The 15,203-nt window shown below is 37.6% G+C and overlaps 1 protein-coding gene across 5 annotated transcripts in view; it reads left to right on the plus strand.

Moving 5' to 3' along the window:
• Positions 1–1,185: 1,185 nt before the first annotated feature.
• Positions 1,186–15,203, plus strand: part of MYRF (myelin regulatory factor) — a 109,530-nt gene continuing 95,512 nt past the window's right edge. For 4 of the 5 annotated variants that reach the window (XM_087920849.1, XM_087920852.1, XM_087920851.1 and 1 more), the window contains exon 1: positions 1,186–1,541. In XM_087920849.1, the coding sequence (XP_087776975.1) occupies positions 1,496–1,541 (46 nt within the window). In that variant the 5' untranslated portion in view covers positions 1,186–1,495. Of the gene's footprint in view, positions 1,542–14,408; positions 14,512–15,203 lie in introns of those variants that run through there. The other variant, XM_087920850.1, reaches the window with a different exon arrangement.

Genomic DNA, 15,203 nt, shown 5'->3' on the forward strand with positions numbered 1-15,203 from the left:
CCTGTGAATGCTTTTCAACACTTACTGACCATTGCAGCACCTACACAATGTGATCAAAATTTGGAATGCTTGGCAACTGGCTCGTATTTATGACAGTTGCAGTGTTTCATGATGATATGATCAGATTCACTTAACAGTTGTTACTCACTTAACAACTGCAGTGGTTCAATTAACAAGTGTGGCAAGAAAAGTTATAAAATGGGGCAAAATTCACTTAACAACAATAGAAATTCTGGGCTCCATTGTGGCTGTAAGTCAAGGGCTACTTGTATGAGATTTACTGGAGGGCTCCTTGTAATTAATTCCAAGACAGTCTCAACAAGGGCTGATTCATATAAGCATTAGGCAGCTGTTTTAAAGGGCTGAACCTTGTTAAAGACAATGCTCGAATGAATTCACTCAGAAATATAGGACTGTAAATATCCAAAGGATCGCTGGTAGGCAGCAAAGAAGTCTTTCTTCCTGGTGGGTCTACACTCAGATTTTTGCAACCCAGATTTTTGCAAAAGTCTCTGCAATCTCTCTTCAGTAATGCTCCTTCAGTTGTGCACCTTATGAATTTCTGTCTGGGCTGCTAAGATTGGAGCACAGCCGGAAAAGAGAAAAGAGCAACAAAGATGATTTAGAAGGCTGGAGGCTAAAAAGAATGGTTACAGTATTTGGGTATGTCTAGTCTACTGAAAAGAAGGACCAGGGTGACATGAGGGTGTTGTTCCAATAGGATCAACCTATTTTCCAAAGCACCAGAAGGCAAGAGGAGAAACAATGGATGGAAACTAATCTAAGAGATAAACAACCAAGAAATAAGGATAAATTTCCTAAGGGTGACAGCAATCAACCAGGGGAACAGCTTGCCTTCAGAAGTTGCAGGTGTATCACTGTTGTGTGTATCACTGGAGGCTTTGAAGAAGAGACTGGACAGCCACTTGTCTGGACTAGTATAGAGTCTCCTGCTTGAGGAGAGGGTTGGACTAGAAGACCTCCAATGCCCCTTCCAACTCCTGTTATTCTGTTCACCACTACACTAAGACAAATGGCAGGCAGGGCAAGGCAGGAACGGCTGCGACTCCCAGGCAGCCGTTCGCGTCGTGCCCGCTCTGGCCAGCAGAGAGCAGGAGCAGTGGAGGCGGGAGGAGGAGAAGGCGGAGAAAAAGAGGCGAGGAGGGCGTGAGGGGAGAAGCCGGAGCGTCCGCAGAAGTTGAGTGCCAAGCGGCGGTGTGGTTTGGGGTGGGGGGGGGGAAAGGCCGCCGTGAAGTGCCGGCTGGGGAGCCCGGGAGCCAATCGCCCCCCGGAGGAAAGCGTGTGGCTTCTGCTCAGGCGACGGAGGCACGCCCCAGCTCGAGGCCAGAGTCCGGGGAGCCGAGCACGAAGTCCCAGGGCGACAAGGGCTCCGGGGCGCGCGCCGCCGGTGTTGCGCGCTCGAGGCGCCCTGGCCCGGGGGATGCCCCTGTGCGGCCTCGGCGACTAGCCCGACCGCTTGGTGCATGGCCCAGCTATGGAAGTGGTGGACGAGACCGAGGCTCTGCAGCGCTTCTTCGAAGGTAAAAGCGAGCGCCAAGCCCCGGCACGTTTGCGCAGGGCGGGGAGGAGGGCGAAGCCAGCCCGGTTTCTTTCTCCGCTGCTCTTGGCTTTGGGGGGGGATTAGCGGCACGTGAGGACGCCGGCCCCGCCGCCTCGGGGAACGCGCGTCGCGACGGGCGCCGCAGGTGTGTGGTGGCAAAAGTAGAAGCGAGTGGTTTTGCGCGAAGGGGAGCTGCGAGAAGGGGATTGAGACTGACATTCGTCCTAGAGGCTGAAACGGCGTCGAAGCAGCACCAGGAGGGCTCGATGTCAGAAGGGGGATCCAGATACTACCGCCAACTCCGCCTCACGGGCGGCTTTGAACGGTTCTCTTTCCTCCCCCGCTACCCCTAACCCCCTCTCGTATCCACAAACTGCACGCCTCGGTTCTTTTTATTTATTTATTTACTTTTTTCTGCCACTCCAAGCTCGCCTCACGTTACGAGTCTGATAAGGGTCATGTGTTACGAGCGATCCTGAGCTGGCTTGTTGGTCTTGTTAATAACGCATGGTGGTTCCGTGTCCAACTTGCAGATGAAAAGTTGGAGGGCCACGGCGGAACTAACAAAGATACGAGCCACACAGGTATAAAACCGCTGGAAAACAAACGTTTCCAAAATTCACAATACTTAAAATCAGTAATAAACTGTAGAGCAAAGTGGTTGTGTGTTCCTTCCACCATCTTTCTTTAAATTTCTAGAATCTTTTATTATGTTGTCCTGGATGCATCTAATTGTTAATAATTGGTTAGAGAACCCGTGTCGGAATAGAATCCCACAGTGCAAAGTTACCTTTTACTGTTTCCTGTAATACATAACCCGCTGGCAGAATTCCCTTTTGCAGCATATCGCTCCTATATTCATTCTAAAATCCCACATTTTCAAGTGAGTCTCAGGTCACTTGTCACATGTCAACGTTATCCAGTCCTTACTTGGCTTTGAGAAGTCCCTTAATCTTCTGTAAAAGATTATATACTAATGAGGATTCCTTTCCTGTCACGCTGTGTGTCCTATTCAACATGGCAAAGGCCTGTAGGCAGTTTTTCCTAGATGGTTTCCATTTTGTTACCATGACTTCATAATATTCTGTGATGGATATTATCTTTTTATTGTAGAACTTTAAATTGGATTGGACCCAAGATACCCAGAAAAATCCAGAGATTTGATCCTTTTCTCATAGCACATTGTACCTGTTGTGTTGTGGCAAGCCTGTGACTGCCACAGATCATAAATGGACCTTGCAGCCAGTTCTGCCTCTCTGAGATACACAAAAGAAACATCTGTTTCATTCACATTTTATGCATACTCATAAAATATGAGCAGACATTTTTAAACATTAATTCTGGGAGCAAAAATAACGAGTCTTGTAGCACCTTCAGTATCAATACACTATTAATACATTATGGCATAAGAATATTGCTGTAGCTTTTCTGATATTTTAATTTTTTTTAATCTTTAAAAAGCCGCAACACCTGAAAAATATTGTATAAACTTATTCATAAGGAAGATCAGTTACGTGTTCTTTTGAGTGCTTAATGTTTAAATTACCTAATATATGGCGATTTGGTTTTATTTTAATGTACATATAGGAATATGATTTTAATATAGTTACAGGAATCTCAATACTTTTGGGAAAATAAGTCAAAAGAGGAGAGTCTGATTCTTGTATTGTTTTCTTTATTGAAATTTCCTTACCGACAAATTGCTTTTAGCCCCAGAGGGAGAATGTATTATTTTACTCCTTGAAAAACTAACAACCCCCTGCAGGGTGATAAATGTCATTATGCACTTAATAAAAACTTATCTTTAATTAAGTCAGCGTGTTCTTACTGATTTTTTAAAGAACTTTGTCTCTTTAAGTTACTTTTGTGTGTTTGTGTTGTGTTTCAAGATTTGCTCTACTATAGTTCTTATCTTTATTTATTTTCCTCTTAATAGTTCCCAAATTCTCCTATGATTTTTTTTCCTTTGTAAGGTGCTATAAACCATATTTTCTTAGCAGCATTTTTGTATTTGTGTATTCAGGGAAGATATGACTTATTTCACTGATCTTGATTCCATTTCAGAAATATCAAAAATTAGCACTTCAAACCAAACCACTTTATTGATGAATAAATAGCAAGATGTGGGGGGGAAGGTATTCCAAAGTGGCATCCTATGTGAATAATTTTTAAGTCATTTCCTGCATACTTTAATTGTGGACTGGCTATATCACGTAATAAATCCAGGATGTGATAATAGTTTACATTCCTCCTCACTACTTCTTTTCTTGTCAACTTCCTCATGTAGTGATGATGTGGCAAATGAGCTAGAGCAGTTTGTAGAAATGGTAATAAACTGAAAAAAGTATTGTTTGCAGATCAAACAAATCACATCTAATATCTTTCAACTTAGGTTCTTTGTATCCAATTGTTTGGAACTTATATTTTTTGAATCCAATTGTTTACAAGTTAATGTTTTTTGTATACAATTGTTTGCTGCCTATGCTCAAGTGTGACTTGAGCAGAGGTGGTAAAATATTACAACAAAATAGTAATGATTAGCTAAAAATATAACATCATAATTAACAATATTGTAAGACACCAGTCAATCAAATCCAAATCCAACTCCTTGCCCTCTAATGCAAATCTACTCATACTTATGTGGTGTAGAATTGCTTAAAAGTATCCCCAGACTTGGAATTAGAAGAACATACAAGCCACTGGTCTTATATTTCTATTTATAATTGAAAGAAAGCGTTACTGCAGATGAGAAACTATCTGGTTTTGAAGCTGTTAAAAATCATTTTGCCAATTGTAGTGCACTAATGATGAACACCTTATAGCTAACATATATACAATACTGCTGAGATTAAATTTAGGAAGTGAATATGTTAAGTTTTGTGTGATTTAATGGAGAAGAAATTTTGGCTATACTATACTGTTGGACCAATGGGAAAAATTGTAGACCAATGGATTGAAATATACATTGAATTATAATCTTAAAGAGAATTTTTATAAAATGGTGGACTGGTGGTATTTAACACTAAATGAATTGTCTAAAATGTACAAAATTGTTTTGAATATTTGCTGAATATGTAACTGTAAGGAAGGTGTTTTTTAATCATATATGTTGGATGTCTGATCAGGCAAAGGAATGTAGGGAACAGATCCATGTTTTAATTCAGATCCTTGAAATGGATTTACAGTGGAAATCAGAAAGGGTTTTTTTAAGTACTATTGGATAAATAGATGGGAAAAATTGGAATGTTGTTATTATATATATTTTCTGTAGCATGAATCCTAAATGCTCAAAAATGGAAAGAAGCGTTAATTCCCACAATGGAGGAATGGATTGAAAAGATGATGGAACTGACAGAGATGGCAAAGTTAACTGCATTAACTAGGGAAACAAATGCCGTGGTTTCCACTTGGAAACTGCTTTTAGATTTTTTGCTCAAAAGAGAAAAAAAAAAGAAACTTTGATTTTGGGTTTTGACAGTTAAGTGGATCATGATTACGGTAATGGCTAATTTACTATTTTAAATAAGGAAAAAATTGATACTATAACCATACTATAACTGTACTATATATCTTATTGCACTGCTGTTGAACTTCATCAGGTATAAGTTGTTTTTTTCCTGAGATGAAAATGTAAAAGTTTTGGCATGTTGGCAATATTATATCTGTCCCACTGTTCTAAGTGTACATTTATACTTGTTTATTTGAAATTCTAAATCTTTTCAATTCCTCCTGGCTTACTCCTGAGTATCTGACTACAGTCCTAGTGTGTATGCTTGATGGAGTATTGTCCAAAGTTAATAACTTTGTCCAAAGTTATTAAGTGAAAATGAGATGGTTGTTGTTTGTTACTATGAGAAGTAGGACTTATTTAGCTCCTGCAAGTCATTGATTTGTTTTATTTTCCCTTAGAGTGTACAAATTTCTAGGTTGGTAGCTTTGGAAAACAAGGTAATTCTGTTTAGAGTGTTTTTTGTTTGGGGATTGTTAGATGAGAGCAGAAAGAAATAGTTGTGAAAAAGACACTGTTGATATGGATTATCATCCTGTTTCCCTAGATTCTTCATTTCCTTCTCTTTGTTTTTTATAGGATGTTCCTGATTGTTTTTAAAATAAGAACATTCGGAATAATTTCTCATCACTTTGATTTTCTGTGTACAAAATTTATGATCAAAGTCCAGACTGAGGTGAATTGTGAAATTATTCTGAATTAATTTGGAAGAAAAAAATGCACAAATGACAACTCTCAATTAAAACCCAACTTTATACCACTCTTACTCTTCAGTTATAATGACCTACCGTATATATTAGCAGATAAAGCAATTACCTGCAAATCAGAGCTCAGATTTTTAAACTGCATCATGGCCTTAAAATTGTGTGGTTTTATAAATAAAGTCAGGAACAGTTTGCAGTTTTCCACCTGTCACTGTGGATAAAACTTCTAGGATGGGCTTATTCACAATTAGTTATTGTAGTATAAGGATTGCCTTTCAAGATTGGACAATGTAGCATTCTCCCATTATGCTGTCATCTTCTCGAACTTTTCCAAGTTGAAATAATGAAAAAATTATCAGTAGGTCCCCTTTATGTATTTCGCCCGCTTTTATTTACTGTTTGAGTTTACTCAGTCATGTGATGTCTTTCCATTTAGAAAGACGATGAGCTAGCTGCCTTGCAAATTCATGCATTTATCCCGTTCTCCTTTCAGTAATTGGACAGACATATTTAAGGCAAATACAGGGAAGCACTCCTGCTCTAAATGTGATCTGTGAATTGGTGATTTGCTGAAGATTTGATCGTCTTGAGTGATATTTAAATTTGAGTTTGCAAGAACAGTTTTCAGCTTTAATTAGAATCTGGCATGAATATTTGATTTGCAGAGATTTTTGACAATCTTTTAAAGGAAATTGGGATTACAAACGGAAAAGTAACTACAATCGCTTAAGCAAACAAAGTTGACTAGTTTTTTCCAACATGTAGAGCAAACAAAGATAATTGAATATGTCTATTTCCTTAGCAAGATACAATTTGACTGATATGTTTCCTTTTCTTTGTTCTACTTGTAAGGCTTTTCTTTGTGGAAGGTATTAAATAGTGGTAATTTTATTGTGTATTATAGATTACACATCAAGGAGGAGTTGGATTAGGTAATCTACAAGATCTTTCCAGTTCTGTGATTATAAGGTGATAAACTACTAATTGACTGGCCAAAAATAGTGTTATCCATCTTCTAATATTTCAGTTTGAATACAGTATTTTTTAATTTAATATTTATTTGGCTTTTTAAAAATATAGAACAAATCCCGTTCTCCACATTCTGGCAAGTTATTGTGAGCTACTTAAAAAGTTGATTTCCCCCTAAAATTTATAATTATCTCCAGCATTTATCAGGAGGGAATTGCATTGTATGGAATGATGCATTCTTCTGTGCTATAGAAATAACTAATTATGAAAGACGAATATATCCATCTAAAAGACATCGATGTCTACAGTACTGTTGTTTCCATAACAAATGCCATTGAAATGAGGAGAGAATAATCTCTTTCTCTGCTGAGAATCTGAGGAAGACAGCAAGCTACTGGTCCAAGTAGCTTCTACTTTATCACTTCATGTTTTTGAAGAATCCATATTGCTACAATGGATTCCTGAGCTTTCTTTCAACTCTTGGTTATTACTTTCCTATGGGTTTCATCTTCATTGCTACTCTTGGTGTCAAACTTTCAAGACCAGCCAGAGGCTGCATACAGAAAATATTCTGGTGATTTGAAACTAGTTGCATGTTATGTACTTATAGGTCTTTTTTTTTTAAAAAAGAAAACTTATTTTCATTAATAGTGAATTTCTCTCAAGTTACAATAGGTAGAAATAATTTCAGGTATTCAGTCTGTTCACAATGATTTGCCTTTGTTACAACAAATTCTGAGTTAAACAGATCTGTTCATTCTATACTATTTAATTTTTAAGCATATTTTCTATATCCAGGTACCCTTTAAAAACTGATGATCAAACATTTCTGGCATATATTATGGGGAACAAATTATTTAGATGGATGGGCAAAAAGATATCTAGTACTTCTTTAAGAGTTTTGGAGAGAATTCTAAATTTTAAATAGAAAAGTCTAATGTATACAGTGCACATAAATTTAGAAATGGGATGGGCAATGTGCAGCTTTCTAAAAATGGTTGAATTTCAGTTCCCATAATAAGTGATGACAGACATCTGGAAGATAACACTTGCTGAGGTATTCTGATTCTATTAGTCTTGATTTAAAGAAACAAATGTGGACATTCAAACTTAAGAACTTTTTGCAACATTATTAACATTAGCATCTTTCCCCCCATCCTTGAAAGTGATAATATTCAAAGAGAATGGCATTCCTATATGCTGTTTAAAAGCTAAACATTTGGTAGACCAAATGTTAAGGTAAAGGTTTCTATCAGTTTTCGAGATGTTGCAGCAACTGAATATTTTCAATACTGAATATATTCAATCCCCAAAGCTACAGATTCTGTAAACAAATTCCACTTCACTTCTGGGATCTGACTCATTTATGAAAGGCAAGTGCTGCACTGCTTCCATTTTGTTTTTAATTTCTTTTTATGTTTTTATTACAGAATGTAAATTAAATAAATCCCTGATGTTTTATTCTTACTGAATTGTTGCTAGAAACATTTCTAAACATTAAAGAATAAGTACTAAACACACGTCATAAAACTTTGAATAAATACTCCTATCCTTTCTGACAAAAGATTTCACAGTTAAGCTTGCTAGAGTTTGTTCCAGCAGAAATGGCAAAACAGGATGAAAATGGGAATTGAAAACATGGAAGCCAAGAAATTGCCTGAGCAGTAAATATATTGGAATAGCGTATAATAGGATGGAACAGCTCATGTGGGATGTACCTTTGTCTTTTGCTTTTAAGCATGGCGTAAAAAACAAAAAGTTTGTTTCAGATCCTCTGATTTTTGAATTTTCTGTGGGAAACTATTCTTTGTGCATATTAGGATATTGAAAGACCATGCTACCCATTGCTTCTCTATTGCAGGCTATTGAATGTTTGGGTCGTATTTGCTAAGATACTACTTGCTAAAGTAGTTTAGAGCCTAAATTCTCTCAAGATGAAAAGAACCACAAAATAAAGTATGTTTGTGAAAGTAAAAAAAAAAAGTTGCATTATTAAAGATTTCACGAAGCAAGTAAGAATATTTTTCCTCTGCCATGTTTCGAGAGAGTGTTTACATAGAGGGTTTGTATTTTATATCAAAGAAAAATTGGGGAGTATTGGGGGGGAGTGTCAGAGGAGAAGCGTCTGACCCTTGGCTGGCATCTGCTGGTAACCCTACCTTCCTTTCCATCTAACACTCACACAAGGGAAACAGTTACAACAGAGCTTAGCTATTTGGGATCTCTCTTCCCTAATTTATGAGATAAGAGCTTGTTAAAGAATGTACATTGGGAAAGATGTGCAGAGTAGCTTAAAAGGGAGAATAAATGGTGCACGGGGAGTGGGAAGGGTGGGTTGGCAACTCTCTGAAAACTTTAATAGAAGTTGGCGGTGGAGGCAGATACTTTAAAAGTGAAAACAAAAGAGACAGAATTGAATTTTTTTTTTAAATCTGAAGTTTATACAAGTAAAAAGTTTAGTTTAAGGTGGTCTAATAAAGATTGAAATTATCTACTTCAACAAAAAGGAACTGAGTTGGACACCCAGTTGAGTGGCTGAACACTTCACGGTATGATTGCAGAATGTAAAACAGGTAAAATGCCTGGGTTGATATGCTGGGCTTTCTTGCTCAGGTGTTCTTCTATACCTTTTCTGTAGTTTCAGCCATGAGGCTCTAAAAGTCTCTGATACGGATAAGCTTTCACTATGGGTTATGTGACCAAAATGTGAAGGAAGAGCCCAGTGAGTTTATTGGTAGAGGTAATTGAATATTTTTTTAATAATAATAATTACAACAAGCATACCAGTTATTTTTATTTTTATTTTTACTTTATTTTATTTATTTGTATCCCACCTTTATTTATTTTTACAAATAACTAAAGGGGACAAACATATCTACCACACCTTCCTCTTCATTTCTTCAACAACAACCTTGTGAGGTAGGTTGGACTGAGAGAGAGATTGACTGGCCCAAGGGTCACCCAGCTGGCTTTCGTGGCTAAGGCAAGACAAGAGCTAATGGTCTCCTGTTTTCTAGCTTGGTGCCTTAACCACTAGACCGTTTCCTCAGTATCTCAGGAAAGCTTTCATATGCTATTTTGATTATGGTATACTACCACCCTGCTCCATTCATGGAATAAGATTATGTATGAGTAGGGGAGATATTGAGGATGACATCATCTAATCCACACTGCTGTTTTCATATCTCTCTCTCTGATTATCTATTGTGATATAGATATATTGGCCTTCACAGTATGTTTATGAAGTTTCTCAGTCATCTGTGTAGAGTTGTCTGAAAGTTGAGTCATTGCAATTGGACTAATTGTCATTGTTAGTTTGAGACGTTTCTTCCAAGCAGTTTCATCAGTCAGAGCAGGCAGAGAGGTGTTGGAATGTACCAGCTCCAGCTACAACCACCTCAGGACAGATGTTTCCTCCCCAAAGTGCATTGCAAAATGTCAATGAATTTATTATTATTATTTAAAACTTAAATCTTCAATTTGATTCACAGTCTGGGACTAGTAAAAACTTTACAGTTCAAGTCCTAACCAAAGACTTAAGAGCTGTTAAGGGTAACGTCTGAGTATATAGGCAGTTCTGAGGAAGGTGGGCTTTTGCAGTCAGAATATTCAGGTTTAATAAGTTTAAAATTTCCATGTATCTAGGTAACTCTTTGGGTATTGCTCCAAGAGCTCCTATTACTAATACAAACTACTACAACCATTGATTTTTTCCTTTACAATCACTCAACTTCAACTTGCATATCACAATATTTTGTTATTTTTTTCTCACTGTTTCTCTTCAATTCGTGCATCATCTGATATTGCAATGTCAATGATCTAGACTTTTTTCTTTTCCACAATAGTGATGTCAGGCGTGTTGTGGGCCAAATGTCTGTCTGTTTGGATCTGCAAGTTCCACAGGATCTTGATCTGTTCCTCCTCCTCCTCCATGCTAGAAGCCCTTTTTTTGACCTCTGTGATCATATTAAGAGCAATTGAGTTCTCTTTGCTGACAATGTAAAGCTATTCAACACCACAGACAATACTGCTACCCTTCAAAAAGACCTTGACTATGTATCAGAATGGTCAATCAAATGGCAACTTCAAATCTCAACAAATACATGCTCTGTCTTACATACTGGAAAAAAAATATATATCAGAAAATAAAATACAAGCTGAATAGTCAAGATCTTGTTGATGATCCAAGCTCTGTAAAGGATCTCGGAGTTCTCATCTCTAATAATCTAAGTGCTAGAGCCCACTGTAACTACATTGCCAAAAAGGCGTTAAGAGTTGTTAACCTAATCTTACGTAGCTTTTTCTCTGGTAATATTACACTACTAACTAGAGCACACAAAACATTTGCTAGACCAATACTCGAATACAGCTCATCAGTCTGGAACCCACATTACATATCTGATATTAATACAGTTGAGAAAGTCCAGAAATATTTCACAAGAAGAGTTCTCCACTGCTCTACTCATTGCAGAATACCTTATGCCACCAGACTCAAAATTCTAGACCTAGAAAACCTAGAACTACGCCGCCTTTGGTCCGATCTAAGTATAGTATATAAAATCATACATTGCAATGTCCTACCTGTCAATGAATACTTCAGCTTCAACCATAACAACACAAGAACAAACAATAGATATAAATTCAAGGTTAATCGCACCAAACTTGATTGCAGGAAATACGACTTCAGCAGCAGAGTGGTCAATGTCTGAAATACTCTACCTGACTCTGTGGTTTCTTCCCCAAACCCCAAGAACTTTCACCTTAGACTTTCTACTGTTGACCTCACCCCTTTCCTAAGAGGTCTGTAGGGGGCGTGCATAAGCGCACCAATGTGCCTACCGTCCCTGTCCTATTGTTTTATTTTTCTTATATGTATCCATGTATTCATAACTATGTTTTTACTTATACTTATTATCTTCTAAGCAATTGACAAACCCAATAAAATAAAAAAAATAAAAAATTTAAAAAAATACTCTAGGGCTAGAATTATCCATTTACAGGCTTGAAAGACCATTGGAAACAATAGATTTATATGTTCGTTCTGTTAAAATAATATAATTAGAATCATTCTTAGTTGACTTTGGCAGAGAAGCTTCAATTTACAAGCCTAAGTGAAGAAAAGGAAACTCATTTCATCTGATCAGAAAGGAATCTCATTTCATTCTGATCAGATTTGAAGCAAAGATGTACATAGATTCTGAATTCGACACACCTTTCTCAATTCAATATTTTGGCTGAATTTAAAGGCTAATATTTTGGCTGTGACATTGTTTTACATTGTTGAAAAATTATGCATGAATTTTGAGATTTACTTAATTGAACAGATTATAATTTTTTTTAATGTGTATGATTTTCTTTTATGTCCAGGAAATGCCCATTGATTATAAGATGTCAGCATGTGCCTTTGAGGGTGATGTTCTGGAGCCAGAATAGGAGATAGATCTGTGAAATATAATACAGAGGAAGAAGCACACATCCAAACTAGCAAAAGAAAAACCCCACCCAGCTTCTTTGTTTCATAATTGCTTTGAGGAATAGATCTGCTTTAAGGTGATTTTAGGAAAGAGTTTGACAAAGCATGAAAGGGAAACTAAGGCAGCGACTTAGTAACTTTTCAAATCACTCTTTTTTATCAGTTGTGTGTATCTTAAAATGCAGATCAGAAGGATTAAGCTCTTGGAAAGTGCCTCAACTATTACAATCTATGACTGTAATAAAGGATTGATTGCTAATAATAGATCACTCTAGGGCTTGACAAGGAAACCAATTATAACACTAAAAGTGAGTTGAAGGATTTCTGTAGGTAATGCACAATGCATCTTCTTAAGGGTTCCCAACTCTTAAAACAGACCGGATTGTCAATGTCTCCCCTTAACAGCTCAGGTGTCTTTAAATGAATGATGAAATGACATTGCTTTAGGAGTTTCATTTTCTGCCCTGCAGTCTTCCGATCTTGCTTTATTTTATGGACTGCATCCCGGATTCTGACCCCTTACTGCCAGCTGTGACTTGCAGCTTACATAGCAAGTAGCTTTTTGGCTTCTAATCCCCTTGTGAACAATTCTGATCTTTTTGCATCATGGACCAGTGCTGATTATACTGAAACTTAAAAGTAACTAATTTGAATGGTCAATGGGGGGGGTCCATTAATGCATACAGTATTCACTCTTGTTGCCTGTGACCACAGTTTATTTATACCGCATTTCCTCAGAACCTGTCCTTAGTTGAACAAATCCTTTTATTTCTACCATTAGCATTTGGTTGAAACCTGACACTGATCCCTTGAACACGATTCAAGTGATCGCAGTACAGGATGTCCTCCATTTACAACCATTTGTTTAGTGAGCGTTCGAAGTTACAATGGCACTGAAAAAAAGGGACTTATTACCGTTTTTTTGCACTTCAGACTGTTCACATGATCAAAATTTGGGCATTTGGCAACTGGCGTATATTCATGATTGTTGCGAGTGTCCCAAGGTCATGCGATCATTTGTAACCTTCTCTGTCAGCTTCTGACAAAGCAAAATCAATGAGGGAGGTCAGATTCGCTTAAGGACCGCATGCTTCAATTAACAAACAGCAGTAATTCACTTAACATATGTGGCAAAAAGTTTGTCAAATAGAGCAAAACTCAGTCAAAAACCGCTTTGCTTAGCAAGAGAAATGTTGGGCTCAGTTGTGGTCGTGGTAAGTCCAGGACTGCCTGTACTGAAAATTTGTCTCGCCCATTTCTACTGATAACCAGTGGTATGAATCAGTACAAGATCATTTGTAAGAAGAAGGTCCTATTTCTGTGCAACACTGTTAGATTCTTTTTGGTTAAATGCTTCTTTCAGGCTCAAGGCCATTTAGGAGGAATGTAATTGGGGCATGTCAAATTGCTCAACTTTCAATTTCTAAACATTAGGGGTGCTCAAAAGTTGTGGCATGCCTTGGGGGTTATAAAGATATTTTGGCTACTTTAATATAATTTATACGTGCTTGGTAACTAACTACATAAATATCATAACTTTTTAACATTTTGTTTGCTTCATTTGTACTATTTCAGAGCAGAGGATTTAATGATTTGTTTCTGTGGTGCACTGTTGACAGATCCCATCTTCATTTGACCTTAGAGAAGAAAAATCTTACGAATTGTTCCTTTGTACAAGTTTTTAGGGCTGAGATTGCAAGCCATAGCAGCAGGTTGACCGAGCTCTGGGTGTTTTGCTTCTTTTAGCCCAGTGATACTTCTCAGTGGGTTCAAAATTCCTCCATAGATATAGCAGTTGAGTATATGGATAAGAACTTTTGTTTTACTGAACACTTATTGAAATGCCCCAAGAATTTATTTTGGGACTTAGGTTCCTACTTGTGAGACTTTGGTGGCATGTAGGATGGTCTCTTATTTTTAGTTCTGGCTGGTGATTTATCAGTAAGTTAAGAAGCTTCCTGCAAATACTTTGTTTATATCGGAATTCTGTGACAGAGGGGTCTTGTGGAACCTGGTACAGTACAAGCACATGACTGCCCCTTCTCAATAATCCCTTTGCAACCCAAATCCCAGTATGTGCCTAATCAGAGTGGGATGCTGTCGGGAGGTGGCAGTCTCCCTCCCTGACAGCCTTCCTCCTTGACTCTTAAATAAAAAATAGGAAATCTTAAAAGGCAGTGACTAGATCAGGTTGGAGAAGCAAAACAATCCAAGGTGATGCTAGAACTGGATATCAATTCATAGTTGGTGTGAGACTTGGAAGTTGCCACAGTCAAGATGCACTGGGTCCGAACAGGTAAGTGAAAGCAGCATATAGCACTTCTCTGGTGAAGCAGCAAGGCTGATTGACTGGTTCTATTTCATTTCTGGTGACTTACTGGTGAACTGGTATGTAGGAGAATAACAGAGGCCTCCATCCAGTATCTAAATTCTCAGAAGACTAAAGAGCAATTGTTTTAACAAGAGGTGAGAGACTGGGCCTTCTAAGCCAAAGCTGCATGATGGTGTTTGGTCTGCTAGATTTGGAAGGAGAGCAAACTATTCTTGGGATTCATTGCACAGATGTATTAATTACAAAAATGTAGGATTGTGTAGAGAGAGGCATTGAATACATTATTGATTCTTAATTAGATCTTTCCCTCTCTTTGTTTACTCATGATTGTGAATTTCTGATGATTAATTTCCATTGATTTCCTCAGTGTGAGTCAGTGAGCAAATTCTAGAAGTTGCTTTTTTATTTCTCAAACTTCCAGCCACAACCAAAACCATTACAGCATCTATTTTCTGATCCTACTCAATTCAGAGAAATGCAATGTCGCACATCAAGTTTACATGGGATACTACTCAATTCAATTGATCTTAAGGTTGCAATTCGTTAATTGTGACTTCTCCCCAGAAACACTTTGTTATTTTGCCTGGATCTGTTGCTCTTAAATGTCCCTAGACCTTAATCATTGGTCTTAAGTTGGAGAATCTTCTGATAAAGAT

The sequence above is a fragment of the Pseudonaja textilis genome, chromosome 1 (genome assembly GCF_049901715.1).
Source record: "Pseudonaja textilis isolate UNSWEBS1 chromosome 1, rPseTex1.2, whole genome shotgun sequence".
NCBI classification, from domain to species: Eukaryota; Metazoa; Chordata; class Lepidosauria; order Squamata; family Elapidae; genus Pseudonaja; species Pseudonaja textilis.